This window comes from Nerophis ophidion, linkage group LG17 (genome assembly GCF_033978795.1).
Source record: "Nerophis ophidion isolate RoL-2023_Sa linkage group LG17, RoL_Noph_v1.0, whole genome shotgun sequence".
Lineage (NCBI taxonomy): Eukaryota > Metazoa > Chordata > Actinopteri > Syngnathiformes > Syngnathidae > Nerophis > Nerophis ophidion.
In genome coordinates, this window is record NC_084627.1 from 23,545,293 (window position 1) to 23,568,418 (window position 23,126).

The window sequence follows — 23,126 nt, forward strand, 5'->3', positions numbered from 1 at the left end:
AAGTTTGTAAAGTTATAAGATTAATGGAATTGAATTATAATTTCCAGGAATGAAATCTTGACGTTGCTAAATTGTCATGAAGTTCGGTGAATAGAAAAAAGTTGAATGTTAACATGACAATACCAAAGTTCTAATAAAGTCCAGAGAAAAAAAGAAAACGTGCAAAATCTCCAACCGTAAAATCACAAAGTTACCGGAAAAAATTTAAGTTGTAACATTAAGTCATGAAAATGAAACTGCGAGAAAAACAAATTATAGGAAACAGTTGTAAACATACGAGAAATAATCAAGTATTAGAAGTAATCATTTTGTATTAATTCTCTTAATTACGACATGCCTCTTCTATTTTTTTGATGTCTAAGTCAAATCAGCAAAACACAGCATCACATGCCAAGAAAAATGATGTCATTCGGTTAAGGAAGCAGTTGTGGTTGTAGTACTAATCCTTGAGGGACACCACGCCTTTAAAAGTCTTGTTTAGTGAGCGTCCCGTGCTTTGCACTAAGCCTGACCCTGTGTGACTTTAAGTCCTTGAAGACTCGGGCCTAGATTGTGTGTGTGTGTGTGTGTGTGTGTGTGTGTGTGTGTGTGTGTGTGTGTGTGTGTGTGTTCTTGTATTTCTACCATTCTTGAGACATCAACTAGGAAAAGTAGCTTCCATATGAGGACCGGTGAACAAGTTAGTACATAAATCATTGTCCCAATACGGAAAAGCATTGCATCTAATAAAGAATGTCTCATTTGCACCCCTGCTGGTGAAATCCATCAAAATGTAGTCCCAAAAAGGAGGGATTTTTCAAATTGGCTGTGTAGGTTTTAAAAGTGCTCCCCCCTCTGGTCAACATATAACATAACAAGTGTGTGTAAAAATTTGATGTGCTCCCCCTCTGGCCAACATATGAAATAACAAGTGTGTGTAAGAAATTGAAATGCGCCCCCTTTGGCCAACATTTATTTAAAAAAAAAAATATATATATATACAGTTGTGATCAAAATTATTCAACCCCCACACAATTTTGGTGTTTTAACAAGTTGGACATTTATTCAGTATTTTGTTTATAGTCTTATCAAATAAAGATGCATTAAATAGACAAATGCAACTTGAATTACAACATTATATTTTGTAACATACCAAACAGTGTATTTCTCTTAATATCTCATTGACAAAATTATTCAACCCCTTGAAGATCATAACTCTTAAGAACAGCATTTGAATAAGGTCTTTTCAATCAGGTGTTGAAAACACCTGTAGATGTGATTAGAACCATGACGAGCAACAATTAAACTGATTGACAAAGACTGACGCTCAGCTTCTTGTAGATGGTCAATGGTATATTTGCAACATGGTGAAGTCCAGGGAGTGGTCAAAGAAGTTAATGTCGTGACAATAAAGTCGCAAAGTTACAGGTAAAAAAAATTTTTTTTTACAAGAAAGTATGACGATAAAAAATACGTTAAGCCATATGAAACCATAAAAAAAGGTTGAGTTAAAGAACAGTGATCCCAGAATCATTTAATTAAATATTCAAACACGGTGTTACCGTTCAAACTGTGTGGAATGTCACAGATGCCACAAATATTAAATATACTTAAAAAAAAACCCTCTGTCCTGTTCTTAATGACTACCTAGGCCTACTTTCTCTGTGGCCCTGACTCCACCCACAGACACAAAGACAGTGGATGATGTCACTAAAGGTCTGCTTGTCTAGTTATGGGCCCGCTGTGACAATACAAGCAGCCCATATTATTACTGCTCACACAGCTATACACCTTGCTGTCATATAACTTGGCATGTGACACATGCTAACTGTTAGCAGGTTTATTTTAGCATGCTAACATTCAAGTGCTAGCTTTTTTAACTAGTTTTGGAACCGTTTATAGTACAGTCATATGACTTTGTATATGACAGCCGTTAAGTGTTAGTGTGCTAACGTTAGCATCCTAGCACACTAACGATAAAGTGCAAACTTTTTTTTGTAATTTCAAATTTTTTCTCTAATTCCGCAGCGATACCCCTTGCTGTCATATAAACTGGTATGTGACATAAGCTAACTGTTAGCACATTTTTTTAGCATGCTGACATTAGCTTTTTTAGCTAATTTTGCAACCATTTACCCCACAGTCATTGGACTTTGTGTGTGACAGCCGTTAACTGTTAGTGTGCTAACGTTAGCATGCTAGCACGCTAACAATAAATAGAATTTTTTTCCCCCCAATTTTACACTTTTTTTTTCTAATTCCGCAGCAATACACCTTGCTGTCATATAACTAGGTATGCGACAGTATGCTAACTTTTTCATACAATATTGCACTTTTTTATCTATTTCCGCAGCCATACACCTTACTGCTGTGTTACTTGAAATGTGGAAGATGCTAACTGTTAGCATGCCGTTGTTAGCACGAATGCTAAACGTTAGCAATTTTATGTAAGCATGCTAACATTTTAGGCTAGCTCTGTAGCTCATTTTGGACAGTTACACCTAAAACTCTCGGATTCAGACACTCGGCACCATCTTCGAAGCACGTCGGGGTCCGGCGCCCCCCAGCCATAGGTCCACAGCACAGATAGCAGGCCCATCCAAATTGTGGAGAGTGGTGTGGTCAGCGCTACCTGCAGGAGCAAAGGTCACCGCCTCTGTCCATGGTGCTGGGACAGAGCACCATCAGACGGGGGCGTGGCAGTGCTGACGGCAAGACACAGCTGGCAGGTGATTAGACTTCACAGGTGGTACGTGTTAATCTAATCATCTGTTGTCTTTAACAGTAAGCGGCCGGGAGCAGGAGGGGAGAGAGGATACGGACGTGACTGAAAAATCCCGTTCTACTGGACAAAAATATATGCCCATTAAAACTTTGTTAAAAACTGCACGCGTGGCTCCTGTGCCGTGTCTACAGTGGAACTGCTAGGAAGCGACTTCCACAGTAATATTGTTGTTAATTTTTTCATCTCTGGGCAGATTTTGACTGATAGTGAAATACTAAATGAATATAAAATGAAATAGAACGTAAATAAACGAAAATCAATTGACCTGATTACATTAGGGAAGGAATTAATTTCTGGGGGTGATCTTGCGTGAAAGGAAGAGCGGGGGCGGAGGGTTTAATAATTTTGCCATGCAGTCAGCTGAAAATGATGGAAAGCGCCACTCTACAAAGCAACTGACGCTGTGGTCAAAGTTGGATTTGCCATAAAACACATTTGTAGATATTCAACACTCTACCGCCATCTGGCAGGATTCGTCACGTTTCATGCGTTAGGTGAACTACAGAGAAAAGGGAATCTCCTTCTTACTGTACCGGAATGACCAATGATGAATTGTTCATGTGTCCCAGGCTACCAAAATGGATGAAAAACAAATAGACATGTTTTAGGTAAGAAACGTGCACGTATTGTAAGACATACCACCTTTATTAAATGCACAGTATCACAAGGAACATCTCCATTAATTGTAGTTAAGCTACTCACATGATGCACAAAGCATTTGATTGATTGCTTGATTGATTGATAAGAGTTTTAGATTAAAGCAAGATTAAATCTGCCTGGAGAGCACACACACACACACGCACACACGCGCACACACACACACACACACACACACGCGCACACACACACACACAGACACACGCACGCACACACGCACACACACACACACACACACACTAGCATCCGAGTGTACGCGGAAACGCACACACATCATCTCAGAGACACACACACACACACACACACACTATAGCATCCGAGTGTATGCGGAAACGCACACACATCATCTCAGAGACAGACACACACACACACACACACACACACACACACACACACACACACACACACTCACACACACTCTCGCATCAGAGTGCACGCGGAAACGCACACACATCATCTCAGAGACACACACACACGCACACACACACACACACACACAGTATTTGTACTTGCACAGTACGTAAAATTGCACATTAATGAAAACTGTCTTTTTTTCCCCTTTTACCACATATTTACAAAAACAATTAAGACCCCCCCACGAGATGGATTACATTCAAAAGAGGTCCCCTCCTTGTTTTTTGTTTTTTTTGTTTGTTTTTTTAGGATTACATTCAAAATAATATACAATTCATGATGCAAAATCACAGTTGTTTATCTGAAAGAGGATCAAAAGAAGGCTACAGTCGGTCAAAAGTGGCCAAGGGGGGCAGGCGACCTTTGACCTCCTGGTGGGATCCAATCCGATAATCCGTTGTCCGTTATCCCCATCACAGTGGAGAGAATCAAGGAGATCGTCTTCCTTTTTATTGTTTACGCTCATCGGAAAGTCCAATCGGAAAATCGATCAAAGGGTTTGCATTTTCCGTGTTCTCGCCTGCTGTTTTTTTGTTCTTTTCCAACGACCAACCAGCACAAAGAGAAGCGTTACGGCGTCGCACAAATAAAACGGTATTTACATAGATTATGTATTGCCGAGCGGCCCATAACACTTCAATAACCAGCTGGAGGCCATACCTGCTTGGACCAGAGTATGCTAGTCTGTAACATAGCCTAGGAGTCGTATACACAAGAACTGTACAGCGGCTGGATTATCTACAACAAAGTCATACGGAACCAAGAAGAGAAAGAAGAAATGTTTGTTTGTGTCAGTTTTGGTCATTAAAATTCGGATTTGTGCGGTTTTTTTTTATAAGCAAAGTGCGCTAACATATTGGTGAAGAAAACAAGCCCAGCATTCTATCTTTATAACCAGAAATTGCTAGGAGTGGGATTAAATATTTTTGTCATCATATCACAAATATCAATACCATACTATTATATCAGAATCACTGTATATATATATATATATATATATATATATATATATATATGTTTTTCTATGTTTTTCTGATATATCAATTAATATAGATTATCGCGTTCAGTAACTGCTCTCTTGTGAGATTCTCGTTATAGTTGGCGGAATTGTATCGCTAGTTACTCTGCCGTTCCCACTTTTAGAAATTGCGTTCAAAAAATAGGCAATTAATTGTGTTTTGGTCCAATATATTGATTAATATTTATTATATTTTTTATTGCTTTATAGTGAGATTATCATTAGCAGAATTATTTCGTGATTTACTCCACAATTCCCACATTTGGAAAGTCCGTCCTAATTTGGGGGATTACACCATTTTTCCGATAAATTAATTAATATGGATTATCACGTTCAGAAACTGCTCTATGGTGGCATTATCGTTATCATAATTATATCGTGAGTCAACTCTGCGATTCCTACTTCTAAAAACTTGTCCAAGTCTATGCAATTACGCGTAATTTTTTCCTGATATACAGTATCGAATACTATGGATTATCAGGTACGAAAACTGCTCTGTTGTGAGAATACAATTATCTTTGGCGGAATTGAATCATTAGTTACTCTGCGATTCTCTGCAAGATTATCGTTACCAGAAGTGTTTCGTAATTTACTCTACAATTCTCACTTTTAGAAATTGCGTCCAAGTTTAAGCAAATTAAGTGTGTCTATTTCTGATGTATCCATTAATATACAGTAGATTATCACATACAGTAACTGCTATATGGTGAGATTATCGTTATCGTAAACAGAATTGTATCGCGGTTTACTCTGCGATTCCCACTTGTAGAATTAGCTTCCAAGTTTTGGCGATTACCAATGTTTTTCTGATGTATCAATTAGTAATATAGATTATCACGTTCAGTAACTGCTCTATTGTGACATTATCGTTATAGTTGGGGGAATTGTATCGTGAGTTGCTCTGCGATTCCCACTTCTAAAAACTTGAGTTAAAGTCTATACGATTACGCACAATTTTTTCCTGATATACAGTATCGGATAGTATGGATTATCAGGCACAAAAACTGCTCTGTTGTGAGAATACGATTATCTTTGGCGGAATTGTATCATTAGTTACTCTGCGATTCCCACTTTTAGAAATTGCGTCCAAATTTAGGCAATTAATTGTGTTTCTTTCCGATATATCGATTACTATTTATTAAAATTTTTATTGCTTTGTATTGACATTATCATTAGCAGAATTGTTTCGTGATTTACTCCAAAATTCCAACATTTGGAAATTCGGTCCTAATTTGGGGGATTACACCATTTTTTCCGATATATTAATTAATATGGATAATCAGGTTCAGAAACTTCTCTATGGTGACATTATCGTTATCATAATTATATCGTGAGTCAACTTTGCGATTCCCATTTATAGAAATTGCTTCCAAATTTTGGAATTCAATGTGTGGTTCTTTCCGATTTATCGATTTATATTTACTATGATGTAATTGCTTTATCGAGAGATTATCGTTAGCAGAATTGTTTCGTAATTTACTCTGCAATTCTCACTTTTAGAAATTGCGTCCAAGTTTAAGAAAATTAAGTGTTTTTTTCTGATATATCGATTAATATAGATTATTATTTTTCAGTAACAGCTATATGGTGAGATTATCGTTATCGTAAACAGAATTGTATCGTGGTTTACTCTGTGATTCTCACTTCCAGAATTTGCTTCCAAGTTTTGGCGATTACCCATCTTTTTCTGATGTATCAATTATCATGTTCATTAACTGCTCTATTGTGGGATTATTGTTATAGTTGGCAGAATTGTATATTGAGTTACTTGCGACTACTATCCCTACTATGATTTTTTTTTAAAGTACAATAATATTGTTTTTACCAATATAGCCGTGTTATTTTGCGATTCTCACCCCTAAGAGACTCAGACATGGCGAGGTAATGTCAAAAAGTGTCGAGCCAAAATGACAAAAAAATTACATCATATCATAGCAATCCCCTCATACCATACTGCCAGAGAATGACATCAGAGCAATCCAATTGGATGCTTAGTTAAGTGATTTGAGGCGATGCCGTGACATCATTGATTCATCATTGCTTTCATCTTTTTGCAAAAAAAAACAACCAAAAAAGGTAGTGTTTTTAAAAACAAGTTTCAGTTCTTTCGTGCGGACAAAAGCGCTCAGGCAGCGTTATGCTCCCTCACTGCTACAAATGCCACAAAAGAATTTCAAATTATTCTCTTCTTGCTTGAAAAGACACACAAATACGGGCCACTAATGACATAGATCCACTTAACAAAACAAATTATGCTGGCTGAGTCAAAAGTTCGATCCGTAATAAAAGAAATAAGCTACACTCATCTTTTTTTTCTTTATTTTAGGGAGCTCCTCGTCCTCATTTTCTGTGCTTTTCATGAAGTACATTAATTACAGCTGGTTGGAGACCTCCCATCAACATTCCAAACACTTCTGGCAAGATTAAATAAATGACATGTACAAAGAGGGGCTCAAACTTTAAAATACTTTAAATATTTGTACCCCCAGGAAGGTTTTATATTGTATATTATAAAAACTATGTTTTACGTTCGTACGTTTTAAATATTTTTTAATAATTAAGATTGAATTTATTTTAAAAAAAACATCAGTATAATACAAATATTTTTCTTCTATTCATGATTTTTATTTAAATGAGATTTTATCTTTCTTTGCTAAGGACATTTTGATTATAAGTTTAATTAGAGTTAAATTACTTAAAATAGACCCACGCATCTACATTTTTAGGGATAGAATTAGAATTAGAAATAATTAAAATTATATATATATATATATGTCTTAGATTATCCAGAGTATAGTACATATATATATATATATATATATATATTTATATAGTATAGCTAAGTACATATATATATATATATATATATATATATATATATATATATATATATATATATATATATATATATCAAGGGGAGATATACACCATTTCGATGGTTATTGTTTAAAAAAAAGTGGACAATCACAAAAGTCTTTTTTTTCAAAGTCCTCTAACATATTCCAATTTTGTAGAGTTGACATTTTGGAAGTATTTCAATAAGTGCCCTATAAATAAAAAATAATGTACCAAATATTCTTTACTTTTAGGGATTGATTTGAAATCAATCAAAATAACACAGTAACTCATAAGTAACATATAAACATGTAATTTAAAGCTACATTTTGGGACTTAAAGCTGAAAGAAAAACAAGAATGAAAAATAAATACTATAAAATAGTTATAAATTTATACAGTTTTCAGGAAATGCTATTACAAAACATTTGGAAGATGTCTCAAAAGTAATGTAATGTAACTGTCAACAGTTAAAATGTCAGTATTCAGTATTTCACTGAAAATCAGTAAAAATATTAATGATTATAACTTTCACTGATCTGATTAAAAAATAATGAATAAAATGTAATTAAATTAAATAATAATAAATAAATATTATATAATGAAATTAATAGAATCACGGATTACATTTCTCACAAACACAACGATATCACTGAGAAATAAATATGATATAATATAATCAGAGTAGAATATATATAATATATGTATTACATAAAAATATTTAAATGATATTCTTAAAAAAACAATTATGAAAAAAGGGCACGGTTTGAATTTGTAAAATTTTACAATAAATCTCACTGTGGAATAGGTTTTACATTTTTTTTATTAATTCTCCAGGGTTCACGCCGCCTTCCGCCCGATTGTAGCTGAGATAGGCACCAGCGCCCACCGCGACCTCAAGGGGAATAAGCGGTAGAAAATGGATGGATGGATGAGTCAACATTTGTAATTTTCTTTAAATATTCTTACGCACATTAAAAAAAACGGTAAATTTGTCAAATCCTTTTGCCTTCATTTGCGTTGAATATGCATTAGGACTAAATCGACGTTTATGCCTTGGTATTTGTGTCATTGACCCTCTCGCGTGAGCTACAATGCATTTTGGCGCCCTCTGTTGACAAATGCATGACTTTTTAAACGGCCGACTGTAAACGCCCCGAAGGGAAGCTAAAGCAAAGCAAAACTGAGTCCGAATTTTAGACTTTTCTCAATGAAACGAGGACAATTAACATTTACAAGAAACATTTACAGCCAGGCACTGTACACAGCCGCACCCCCTCCCTGCCTTATCTATTTTCTCTCTCTGTCATGCACACACACACACACACACACACACACACACAAACGTACTGTACAGCGCCTCCTCAGCCCAGTATGTCCAGGTAGACGGGGGAGGCCTTAGCCAGGCTCTGGAGCATGGCGTGGATCTCCTTGATGTTGAGCCTCATGTAGGGCTCCCTCTGCCAGCAGCCCAGCATCAGGTCGTAGACCTCCTTGGGACACGTGCGGGGCCGCTGGAGCACACGTCCCTGCGTGATGCACTCGATCACCTGCAAGGTGCACGCCTTATCATCAAATTCACATTTAAACCACGACTTTAGGTACTATCTTGTGGCATAAAATAATAAATAAATACAAATAATTACAAAACCCAAAACCAGTGAAGTTGGCCCATTGTGTAAATCGTAAATAAAAACAGAATACGATGATTTGCAAATCTTTTTCTGCTTATATCCAATTGAATAATGCTTGAACTGAGAAACGTAAATTTGTTTGGCAAATAATCATTACCGTAGAACAGGGGTCACCAACGCGGTGCCCGCAGGCACCAGGTAGCCCGTAAGGACCAGATGAGTCACCCGCTAGTCTGTTCTAAAAATAGCTCAAATAGCAGCACTTACCAGTGAGCTGCCTCTATTTTTTAAATTTTATTTATTTACCAGCAAGCTGGTCTCGCTTTGCTCGACATTTTTATTTCTAAGAGAGACAAAACTAATTATTTTTTATCGTGCTCTTTTTGTGTTGTGTTGTGTTATCTTTTAACCTGCCTATTGTACAGCACTTGGGCTACCCCCTGTGATTAATTTTTAAATGGGCTTTATAAATAAAGTTGATTTGATTTGATTTGATTAGTTAGTAGGCTACTTGGTAGTTAATTAGCAGTTCATTCGTTGTTAGCTTCTTCCTGGTTTATGTTGATGTAGACTACTGGACCGTACCATTTTTTATTCTGGGAAGAGAGGAAAGGTTTCTATGTGACGCAGAACTACTAAAATATTTACAAAAATGTGTGCCGCATCATATAATTTTGTGTGTGTACAGATTGTTTATTTGTTAGTTAGCAAGCTAATTCACTTCACAAGATAGCATAAAACATGACTGGGCGATTTAATTTTCTATTATTGAGCAAGTAAATGGCTCCATCGTGACTCAAAAACAAATTTTTGTAACAGAAGTAGAAAATATCAAGGCATTCAGTGCTTGTTTTGGAGCTAGCTAGTTGTTAGCTTGTTCCTGGTTCATGAGGATAAACAGAAAATCATGGTACGCTGGAAAGCTTCAGTTTGTTTGTAAGCAGCTGGCTACTCCCTGGTTTGATGACACCGCAATTTAATACTTGTGTATATAAATATATATATATATATACATATATATATATATATATATATGTATATATATATGTATGTATATATATATATGTATTTAATACTTGTGTGTGTGTGTATATATATATATATATATATATATATATATATATATATATATATGGGCTTCACGGTGGCAGAGGGGTTAGTGCGTCTGCCTCACAATACAATGCAGTCCTGGATTCAAATCCAGGCTCGGGATCTTTCTGTGTGGAGTTTGCATGTTCTCCCCGTGAATGCGTGGGTTCCCTCCGGGTACTCCGGCTTCCTCCCACTTCCAAAGACATGCACCTGAGGATAGGTTGATTGGCAACACTAAATTGGCCCTAGTTTGTGAATGTGAGTGTGAATGTTGTCTGTCTATCTGTGTTGGACCTGCGATGAGGTGGCGATTTGTCCAGGGTGTACCCTGCCTTCCGCCCGATTGTAGCTGAGATAGGCGCCAGCGCACCCCCCGACCCCGAAAGGGAATAAGCGGTAGAAAATGGATGGATTGATGGATATATATATATATATATATATCCATCCATCCATTTTCTACCGCTTATTCCCTTTTGGGACCCCGAAAGGGAATAAGCGGTAGAAAATGGATGGATTGATGGATATATATATATATATATATATATATATATATATATATATATATATCCATCCATCCATTTTCTACCGCTTATTCCCTTTTGGGGTCGCGGGGGGCGCTGGCGCCTATCTCAGCTACAATCGGGCGGAAGACAGGATACACCTATATATATATATATATATATATATATATATATATATATATATATATATATATATATATATATATATATATATATATATATGCATCTTTATTTGACAGCTAACCTCATTGTTGGAGAGCTGGTACCAGGGCTGCTTGCCGTAGGTGAAGATCTCCCAGAGGACCACGCCCAGACTCCACACGTCGCTCTCCGTGGTGAAGCGCCGGTACATGATGCTCTCTGGCGGCATCCAGCGGATGGGTAGCATCGTGTGACCACCCACCTGCACAAAGATACACGGACCAGTGTGGCCATCAGGTATAAGATTAAGAATATACGCTAGACTAGGCTGACCATATTGTAGCATCCCAAAAAGAGGACACATCTATGCGTGCCAAGGCCGGGACTAGGTGAACATTTGCCAATGATACTTGAACTTGCTTTATAAATAATATATAATTATTCAAATAAAGCATTTTTCCTCCTCTGTTGACAGCAGTGTTGGCACTAGGAATTTTCAAAATGGGGTACCAGGGACCCCATCAAGTCATAAAAATGGGGTCACACAGTACACAGTAAATGTTTGGGGTCCCACTTTTTTGTAAGCGTTTTGAAAACAAATGATAAATGTATGCATTGTCCCGTTATATCTCACATTATGTATCGTGTTTTGGAAAAAGGTTGTCATAAAGGTTACTTATTTCATTAAAAGAAATAATATAAAAAGAAGACAAATGTGTATGCATATGTAAATGTGTTCACTTATAAACATTCATTCACTTTCTTCTTTCCTTAATTTAGTTTTTTCTATGTTTTTATTTAATAAGTTGTAGGTATATTTATTTCAGTATAAAAGTGTAAAAAGCGTTTTGCTTGGGTCATGAAATGATGATAATGGTGTGCCAGGGTATACATACATTTTGTATTTAACGCTTAAATCTCTAGAGTGTACATCAACTTCAGATCCATTCCTCATTTCAAAATGTTTTAGATTTTTTAATGTTGTTTTTTGTTTGTTTGTTTTCCGCCCTTTTTGGTCAAACAAAACTACAAATCCCGAAATTGTGTTAGATGTAAATATAAACGGAATACAATGATTTGCAAATCCTTATCAACCCATATTCAATTGAATGCACTACAAAGACAACATATTTGATGTTCAAACTCATAAACTTTATTTTTTTTTTGCAAATAAAAATTAACTTATAATTTCATGGCTGCAACACGTGCCAAAGTAGTTGGGAAAGGGCATGTTCACCACTGTGTTACATCACCTTTTCTTTCAACAACACTCAATAAACGTTTGGGAACTGAGGAAACTAATTTTTGAAGCTTTGAAAGTGGAATTCTTTCCCATTCTTGTTTTATGTAGAGCTTCAGTCGTTCAACAGTCCTGGGTCTCCACTGTCGTATTTTACACTTCATAATGCGCCACACATTTTCGATGGGAGACAAGTCTGGACTGCAGGCGGGCCAGGAAAGTACCAGCATTTTGTTTTTTACGAAGTCACGCTGTTGCAACACTTGTCTTGCTGAAATAAGCAGGGGCGTCCATGATAACGTTGCTTGTTTAACAACATATGTTGCTCCAAAACCTGTATGGACCATTCAGCATTAATGGTGCCTTCACAGATGTGTAAATTACCCATGCCTTGAGCACTAATACACCCCCATACCGTCACAGATGCTGGCTTTTGAAATTTGCGCCTATAACAATCCGAATGGTTATTTTCTTCTTTGTTCTGGAGGACTCCTCGTCCTCTGTTTCCAAATATAATTTGAAATGTGGAACACCTTTCCACTTTGCATCAGTCCATCTTAGGTGAGCTCGGGCCTAGCCAAGCCGGCGGCGTTTCAGGATATTATTGATGAATGGGTTTGGCTTTGCATAGTAGAGTTTTAACTTGCATTTACAGATGTAGCGTCCAACTGTAGTTACTGACAGTAGTTTTCTGAAGTGTTCCTGAGCCCATGTGGTGATATCCTTTACACACTGATGTCGGTTTTTGATGCAGTACCGCCTGAGGGATCAAAGGTCCATAATATCATCGCTTACGTGCAGTGATTTCTCCAGATTTTCTGAACCTTTTGATGATTTTACGGACCGTAGATGGTCAAACCCCTAAATTCCTTGCAATAGCTCGTTGAGAAATGTTGTTCTAAAACTGTTCGACAATTTTCTTACAACGTGGCGACCCTCGCCCCATCTTTTCTTGTGAATTACTTAGCATTTCATGAAAGCTGCTTTTATACCCAATCATGGCACCCACCTGTTGCCAATTAGCCTGCCCACCTGTGGGATGTTCCATATAAGTGTTTGATGAGCATTCCTCAACTTTATCAGTATTTATTGTCACCTTTCCCAACTTCTTTGTCACATATTGCTGGAATCAAATTCTAAAGTTAATTATTATTTGCAAAAAAAAATGTTTATCAGTTTGAACATCAAATATGTTGTCTTTGTATCATATTCAACTGAATATGGGTTGAAAAGGATTTGCAAATCATTGTATTCCGTTTATATTTACATCTAACACAATTTCCCAACTCATATGGAAACCGAGTTTGTAAATAAATACATAAAATATATATTTTTTAATCAAAATGGAATTTCACCTTGTAATTAACTAACATATATACATTGATACATGATTCTACTTTATAAAAATGGAATTTATCTTTTATTAAACTTCAGCACAAGAAAAGTTAAATGATTGATTGATTGATTAGGGTAGTTCTCAATTATTTTAGCTCTACAGAGTACTCCTTCACTCTGCATAAGCCAATAACAAATGCGAACGTGTCAATTCAATTTAAAACATCTTATTATTTCTTACTATGCTTTTATTGATTTACCTATAATTTAAGTTATCGTTTAATATATACAGTGAATATATTAAACCAAAACTGATGCCTAGTAATAGAAAATTACAGGTGTATTGGACATGAAATCAATTAATGAGTATGTAAAATAAAGATATGAAATTAATAAAAAAACAACAACAATAATTTCAAATGTTTTATATTTTAGATAATTGACTTTAATATTAAGTTAATTTGACATAGAGAAATAGACCCCTGATTGACTCATTCATCTATTAGAGGAGCCATTTGTAATAATTTCATGTCAAGTCATCATTATATGGTTCTGATACGTCAAAGGGCATTAATAAATCATGTTCTTTTCAAATACCTCTATAACTGATAACAGTAGTTCAGCTGGGATATGCTCACTTCAAAATAAGATTCATAGCCCCAATATCTTGTCATTGTTTTCAGTTTGATGCCCCGCCCTCCACCGTTTTGACCAATGAGAAAGTCCAAGAGTGTGTCACATGCAGGTTTCCAGTTACGCACTGCCACCTTCATCTGGCTACTGCCACTGGTAAAGTTACTAAACATGTCAGACTTTAGTAAATCTAAAAGGCCTTGTTAATATTTTTAACTTATTCATGACAAAGCCAGGAACAAAACAAGGATTTGTATCGGTCGATGCCTTTGAAAGATGGAGACGATTGATTAAGGCATCTATGTTTTATTTTACTTGTAATAAACGGAAATGGACATTTCGTATGTAAACTATATTGTCCAATACAGTCTATGACCTTGTCTAACAAAGTGAGTATGTATGTGCAACTAATGCTTAGGAGCGAAGCACCATCACAAATATACAGGCATATATTTCCCCAGGCTAACTGGGGAAATATATGCCTGTATGTCGATATGTCATCCAGTTGTCAGGGCAAAATATATATTCCACAAATAAAAGCTATGTGGATATGTGTAGTGTAAGTGCCTATTTCCTTCTCAATATGCTGATACACCGAGGAAATGTATTCCAACATTAAAGGCCTACTGAAACCCACTACTACCGACCACGCAGTCTGATAGTTTATACATCAATCATGAAATATTAACATTGAAACACATGCCAATATGGCCGGTTTAGTTTACTAAATTACAATTTTAAATTTCCCGCGGAGTTTCTTGTTGAAAACATCGCGGAATGATGACGCGTGTTTGTGACGTTATTGGTTGGAGCGGACATTTTAGCTCAGCACCACTTACGGCTAAAAGTCGTCTCTTTTCATCGCATAATTACAGATTAATTTGGACATCTGTGTTGCTGAATCTTTTGCAATTTGTTCAATTAATAATGGAGACTATAAAGAATAATGCTGTTTGTGGAAAGCGGTGGATTGCAGCTGCCTTTAGCACCGAGACACAGCTGGTGTTTCTTTGTTTGTTGTGAAGCTTTAACACAGAGCGGTCAAGCGAACATGTTTCTCTACCAGCAAGTTTTTGGATGGGAAAATTGTGATATTAAGTCAGCTCTTACCGGAGACTTGAGCGGAATATGCGACCTCTTCCTGCAGCTCAAAAAGGCAGCTGTGATCTTGGCTCCTCATCGGCTTCTCTGAGAGACACGTACTGGCGTTCACCACATCCATCCGACTTTCAGGTATGACTTTACTTATCTAATCTCACTAAAATAATATCAACACAATAAGCAGATAAGGGATTTTCCAGAATTATCCTAGTAAATGTGTCTAATTACATCTGAAACGCTACCACTGCCGCCGCCCGGAGCCTTCGCCTTTTATTTATTTTTATTTTTTTTTAGTGCCTCACTCTAACTTTACTCATCCACGAATCTTTCATCCTCGCTTAAATTAATGGGGAAATTGTCGCTTTTTCGGTCCGAATAACTCTTGCTGCTGGTGGCTATGATTATAAACAATGTGAGGATGTGAGGAGCCCTCACACCCGTGATGTCACGCGCACATCGTCTGCTACTTCCGGTACAGAAAAGGCTTTTTTATTAGCGACCAAAAGTTGCGAACTGTATCGTCGATTTTCTCTCCCAAATCCTTTCAGCAAAAATATGGCAATATCGCGAAATGATAAAGAATTACACATAGAATGGACCGGCTATCCCCGTTTAAATAAGAACATTTCATTTCAGTAGGCCTTTAACACGGCTATTTGCAGTTTCTGGTACTGTATGTGCATCAAACACATATGGGGTGCTATTTGCTTGGCACAATATAATGCATTACATGTAATGATGTTCTACTTTGTGTATTGACATGGTAGTAGGCTGTAGGATTTATGCGTAACGTGGTTTTTGCGTAACGTGAGTTGGCTCATTGAATCGCACTCAGCACTGAAAGTTGGTGATGTGCGTACATGGAAGAAAATGCAGTGCGTCAGGTTGGATGCAACATGGGGTTATGCTGAACGAAATGTGGCGGTCATTTTACTGTTGGCCTTGGCTTGCCATCAAAGTATGCCTATGCGATATATAATATAATATATAATATTAAATATAATTATTTCGATGGTGGTCCATGCAATCAAACTACACATTTTAGCAGGGTAATGCCAACAATCTGTCCCGACTCCCGAGGAAAATATTGCTGCGTAACTTTACAAATACATTTGGCTAATCGACATCAGTAAAATGTGGCATAATTTCTTAGTAAACCATCTTGTGAGAAGCATAAAATGTGGCATAATTACTTAATAAGCCATCTTGCAAGAAACATAAACAAGAGAAACAGACAGCGTAGGACTCGTCGATTGCCATTTGAAGTTCTTTGTAGTAGGATTTGGATTCGGCTGCCCAATCGCGACTTGTCCAGGGTGTACCCCGCCTTCCGCCCGATTGTAGCTGAGATAGGCGCCAGCGCCCCCCGCGACCCCAAAAGGGAATAAGCGGTAGGAAATGGATGGATGGACGGAACCTCTGTCATGGAAAGTGGGAGGGGAGTACAGAGTTTTGACCGTGATTGCAGTACCATCTCTGGCCACATTAATACATATGGCACCTTCAAGTGGTGCAATTAATATATTGTACTTTTTCACTTTGCATGAATGAAAAACAATGGATTAACTAATTGATTGATTAAATAGTGTGACAATTTATCACCAATATATTCACTTTGTAGTTATATTTCCTATTTATATCTGGAATTATAACAAAAAATGCCAGGATGTGAGTGACACTGGATGAAAACAAAAACGACTATGTATATATTTTTTTATATCTAACTCAACAATTGTATTGAATAATACTATTCTAATTACAAGTACATAAATAAATCAACTATTATTTAAAATTTAATTTAAGGTTTTTTTTTTACCTAACATACATGTTTTATTATATTGTCCCACTTATCCATCCATTTTCTACTGCTTGTCCCTTTTGGGGTCGCGGTAGCCTATCTGAACTGCATTCGGGCGGTAGGCGGCATACAACCTGGACAGCTAGCCACCTCATTACATATTGTCGCACTTGAAAAATAAAAAAAAATAAAAAAATCACTGTGGAGAGGCGGAGCCGACGGGCCGACGGCGGGGCAGGGCACGCGCAGCCCTGCCCAAGATGGCGACAAGGAGGCGGAGAATGCGGCGGAGTGGAGAGGCGGGGTGTGCCGGGAGCGACGCCGCCGCAATCTAGTTCAGGTGCGTGGCTCACGCAACGGGACACAATTAACCCATTTCCTCATGATGTATAAAAGGGGAGAAGGAGGAGAGATTGCGGAAGGAGTAGGAGAGCCGGCAACAACGACTAAAGAGCAAGAACGACAGGTGGCAAGACACGAGAGACGGAGACGCGGCCGACTGAAGAGCGGACCGTAGAGCGAGACACGGAGGAGCGAGCAGTGGGAGAAACGACGGCGCAAAAGAACGCTGTGTTATTGAAAAATAAAAGAGTCAAACCTGCTAAAAGCAATGTCCTTCCTGGGTGGTCAGTGGAACCCGAGCGACGACGGCGAAGGTCATTCACAATCACATTTTAGTTATTTATCATTTAAAAGCTACTCCTGATTGGCGAATTGATGAAGGTGTGTCCCAATACGTTTAGCACTATGGTGTACTCCTTCATTTTGGGCAAACCAAAAACAATCGATTAACTAACTTGAACACTTCAATTCAATTACAATTTTTTATTATTTCTTATTATGATAAATTATATTTTTCTGTTATTTATATTTGTATATATATATTAACCAAAACCGTTGAAAAGTACGAGAGTATCAGACATGGCATCAAATAATGGAAGAAAATACATGAATTATACTAGACTAATTAAACAACTATTTAATAAGTTGTTTAACATTTTATAATGTTTTATATCAGTGACATTAAAATTACTGCGATGAGGTTGTGACTTGTCCAGGGTGTACCCCGCCTTCCGCCCGATTGAATAATGGGAATAAGCGGTAGAAAATGGATGGATGGATGGCCATTAACATTATTTTAATTATAGCTAGAAGAGAATAATGCAGGTCCAATCCATATGGCGTATTTTCTCGCTTTACATGAGCCAAAAACAATCTATTTAATAACTTATTAAATAAATAAACATGCAAATTAAGACCCTAAAAACTTATAACAAACATAGATTTTTTTTTATTCGTATTTCTTAATTATGCCTGGGACTAATACAAAAATGGGAGAATATGAGTGACGCTGCATTTAAGACAAAATCAAACTATTCAGGATATAATTTCATGTTTTACATAGAAATACTTTAAAACTTTATTCCACACTATTAAAACAATTATTACATTGACTAAATGTTAGTTATTTCATTGACTTTAATCAACATAGTGCACTTATTTGCAAAAACAATTAATTAAATAATTGATTATGAATTAAAAATTTCAATCGAAACCTGAAATATTTATTACCATCATGTATTTATACTTGGAACTAAAACAACAAAAATGTATGAGTGACACTGCAGGAAAAACAATGTTTTATCTATATTTAACATGTCAACTTAATTCAAATTGACGTGCGATCAAGTTTATTTATGTATAATTTAAATGTGTATATATATTGAACCCAAACTGGTGCCTAATACAATTATGGGAATTTGAGTGACTGGAATGTTTACAATTTAAGAAATAAATTATATTTGATCAAATATGAATATTTCAGATTACTTGATTAATTGTTCAAACTATTGTTAATAATTATAAACGTTAATATCAATTCAGAAATTGTATATTTTTATTCCTATGCTGCAAGCATGAACAATGAACAGCAGAGGACGCCGTGGCACTGCATCTGGGAATGAGGCGCCCATAATCATCTCTTGAAATTGAGGCCTATATACTTAACTGTGCTACTCCAGTAGTAGCATTAGGTGCAGGAATAAAGAAAGTGTAATCCCCTCATGGCATTACAGTTGAGGATAATAAACGTCTCTTTTGACGCATGCCTCGCCTCCACGATGAAGTCATTCTAATAAAAGAAGAATTAACTCACACTCTGGGAAAGAATAAGCTGTATTTTTGCACCGTTGGCCCTTATTACCATAGAGACTATAAACGTATGCAGATGATAGAATTTACATTTAAATGGTATTAAAACAGACAGTTGGAATAGTCATTTCTGGGAGAACACAAATCATCTTTTAAATGAGAAAAGGCTCCCAATGGACTCACTCTGTAGTAGTCTGTGCTGTAGACGTCTCTGGACATGCCGAAATCTCCGATCTTGACCAGCAGGTTCTCCCCGACCAGGCAGTTCCTGGTGGCCAAGTCTCTGTGCACAAAGTGCTGAGAGGCCAAGTAGACCATGCCGGCTGCAATCTGCTGGGCGATGTGCAGCATTTGGGACTGGGTCAGCTCCACCAGGATGCTGTGTTGACCGTCCGCCATCAGAACCGCGTCGGGCCCGTGGGACCTGCATGCAAAAACAACACCAAGTCAACGGTCAATCCATCGACTGATTCACAAACAGCAACAACTATTAGGAATAATATATCAGCATTCGTCATGTCTACGGATGTTCTCATTCGTCCGGGTCATTGGATTCTCAGGGCATTCGATCGATTGCAACTAGATTGTTCGGTTTGTCTTTGAAGACTTTTCACCTCTCATCCAAGTAAGCTTCATCAGTTCTTGCTCAGAGACTTAGATTGGTCAGATCCAGTTAAAAAAATGAAATATGAATCATGCCGAAAAAATAAAAAAATACATACGTAACAAAATAATCATTAATATCATTATTTAATTATATACATTAACTATATATGGATTAGTTAACATAATGAATCATAATAATTATATCATTATTAATACTATAATTAAGAATATTAATGATATCATAATAATAATGTTGTTATCACTATTAGAAATAATAATGTATGAATGGTAAATATAGTCAAGAGAAACTTCCGCAAAAAATACAAATTAAAAAGAGAGAAAGCAATAATCAATATTATTATTATTATTATTATTATATCATTATTTTTTATATAATTTTAAAATTATTATCTAAAAAGGTATCAAAATTCAAATACAAATATGAATACTTTAGATGTAAAAAAGTAATAAGAGTAATAATAAGAAATAATCATTAATAACAATATTGTTCTTTTTAGTTATTGCTTTCTTTTGCAATTATATTTTTTGTCGGTTTCTCTTTATTTACAACAACTACATTATTTTTGGTACATATTTGGAAAATCAATAATATTATCATTTGATTATATACATTAACTATGTATGGATTATTTCATATCATGAATCATAATAATTACATTATTATTAATACTATAAGTAAGAATGTTAATAATATAATAATAATAATGTTATTGCCCTTATTATTAATAATGTAGAAATTGTAATTATAGTCAAGATAAACTGCCAAAAAAATACAATTAAAAAAGAGAGAAATCAATAATTTAAAACATTATTATTATTATTATTATTATTATTATTATTATTATTATTATTATTATATCATTATTTTTGTTATAGTTTTAAAATTATTATTTAAAAAGGTAATCAAAACTCAAATACAAATATGAATATTTTATATGTAAAAAAGTAATAATAGTAATAATAAGTAATAATAATATTCCATCCATCCATCCTTTTTCTACCGCTTATTCCCTTTGGGGTCGCGAGGGGCGCTGGTGCCTATCTCAGCAACAATCGAGGGGAAGAAGGGGCACACCCTGAACAAGTCGCCACCTCATTGCAGGGCCTAATTATAATATTGTTCTTGGTAATTATTGCTTTCTTTTGCAATTTAATTTTTTGTCGGTTACTCTTTACTAACAACAACTACATTATTTTTAGTAGATATTTGGAAAATCAATAATATTAGTATTTCTTTATATACATTAACTATATATGGATTAATTAACATAATCAATTATAACAATTATATTATTATTAATACTATAAATAAGAATGTTAATAATATCATAATAATAATGTTATTATCCCTATTAATAATATTAATGTTGGAATTGTAAATGTAGTTAAGAGAAAGTGCCCAAAAAATACAATTAAAAAAGAGAGAAAGCAATAATCAACAATATTATTATTATTACATGTTTATTTTTGTTGTAATTTTTAAAATTATTCAAACAGGTAATCAAAACTCAAATACAAATATGAATATTTTAGATGTACAACATTAATAAAAGTTTAAAATCATAATGACCAACAACAGAAAGTATTGGAAAAATTCCAACAAATAATATTATGAAAAAAATTAAACATGTCCCAAAAAATAGTGGATCGGGACCCCTGGTGGGTGGCAAGACGCAGGGGGAGATTTTCATTATTTGCGTCTAAACTCGAATATTCATGTTAGAACGATACACAAGACTGCAGCTAGGTGGCAGCAGTGCTCCATCTAATCAACAGGCTCCTTTCTGGTTCTACCCAGTACAAGTAGCAAGTACACAGCAACACATGTGTACAGCGCTAACAGAGGCGAAGACATGGCGAAAATGAAAAGAAAAAAGAAGTGGTCACACGACATGCATGTAACTTACAGTGTGTTGTACTGATACATAAACAAACATGGTCAAGTTGTCAATAGTAATTCCATTCAGGGGATCTGCAGCAAAATTCTGTCCGTGAAGGAAAATTTCACAATTGATAATTGAGAGAAACCGGCTTATGAGGAATTAAATGGAAAAAATTGCAAAAAAAAAAAAAAAAAAAAAAAAAAATATATATATATATATATATATATATATATATATGTATGTAAGGGGAAAATCACAAGACTACTTCATCTCTACAGAACTGTTTCATGAGGGGTTCCCTCAATCATCAGGAGATTTTATGATTGAGGGAACCCCTCATGAAACAGTTCTGTAGAGATGAAGTAGTCTTGTGATTTTTCCCACACATACATATTGCGCTCTACCACGGTATCGAGCACTATTGTCTGGATAATCCAATCAAGACACACATATTTTTATATATATATATATATATATATATATATATATATATATATATATATATATGTGTGTATATTTATATATATATATATATATATATATATATATATATATATATATATACATATATATATATATATACATATATATATATATATATATATATATACATATATATATATATATATATATATATATATATATATATGTGTGTATATATATATATATATATATATATATATATATATATATATATATATATATATATATATATATATATATATATATATACATATATATATATATATACATAAATATATATATATATATATATATATATATATATATATATGTATATATAGGGCTTCACGGTGGAAGAGGGGTTAGTGCGTCTGCCTCACAATACGAAGGTCCTGCAGTCCTGGGTTCAAATCCTGGCTCGGGATCTTTCTGTGTGGAGTTTGCATGTTCTCCCCGTGAATGCGTGGGTTCCCTCCGGGTACTCCGGCTTCCTCCCACTTCCAAAGACATGCACCTGGGGATAGGTTGATTGGCAACACTAAATGGTCCCTAGTGTGTGAATGTGAGTGTGAATGTTGTCTGTTTATCTGTGTTGGCCCTGCAATGAGGTGGCGACTTGTCCAGGGTGTACCCCACCTTCCGCCCGATGGTAGCTGAGATTGGCGCCAGCGCCCCCGCGACCCCAAAAGGGAATAAGCGTTAGAAAATGGCTGGATGGATGGATATATATATATATATATATATATATATATATATATATATATACATATATATATACATATAATATTCTGTATTGCTTAAAAAGGTGAAGCAAAAATGCA

At 35.5% G+C, this 23,126-nt stretch overlaps 1 protein-coding gene across 1 annotated transcript in view; it reads right to left on the bottom strand.

Annotated features, from left to right (window-relative positions):
* Positions 1-3,390: 3,390 nt before the first annotated feature.
* The window catches only part of ntrk2b (neurotrophic tyrosine kinase, receptor, type 2b), an 85,229-nt gene continuing 65,493 nt past the window's right edge, over positions 3,391-23,126 (bottom strand). The window contains exons 14-16 of the mRNA XM_061876616.1: positions 19,517-19,757; positions 11,179-11,337; positions 3,391-9,237 (exon numbers count right to left, since the gene is read on the bottom strand). Coding sequence (XP_061732600.1) covers positions 9,052-9,237; positions 11,179-11,337; positions 19,517-19,757 — 586 coding nt within the window. The 3' untranslated portion in view covers positions 3,391-9,051. The remainder of the gene's footprint in view (positions 9,238-11,178; positions 11,338-19,516; positions 19,758-23,126) is intronic.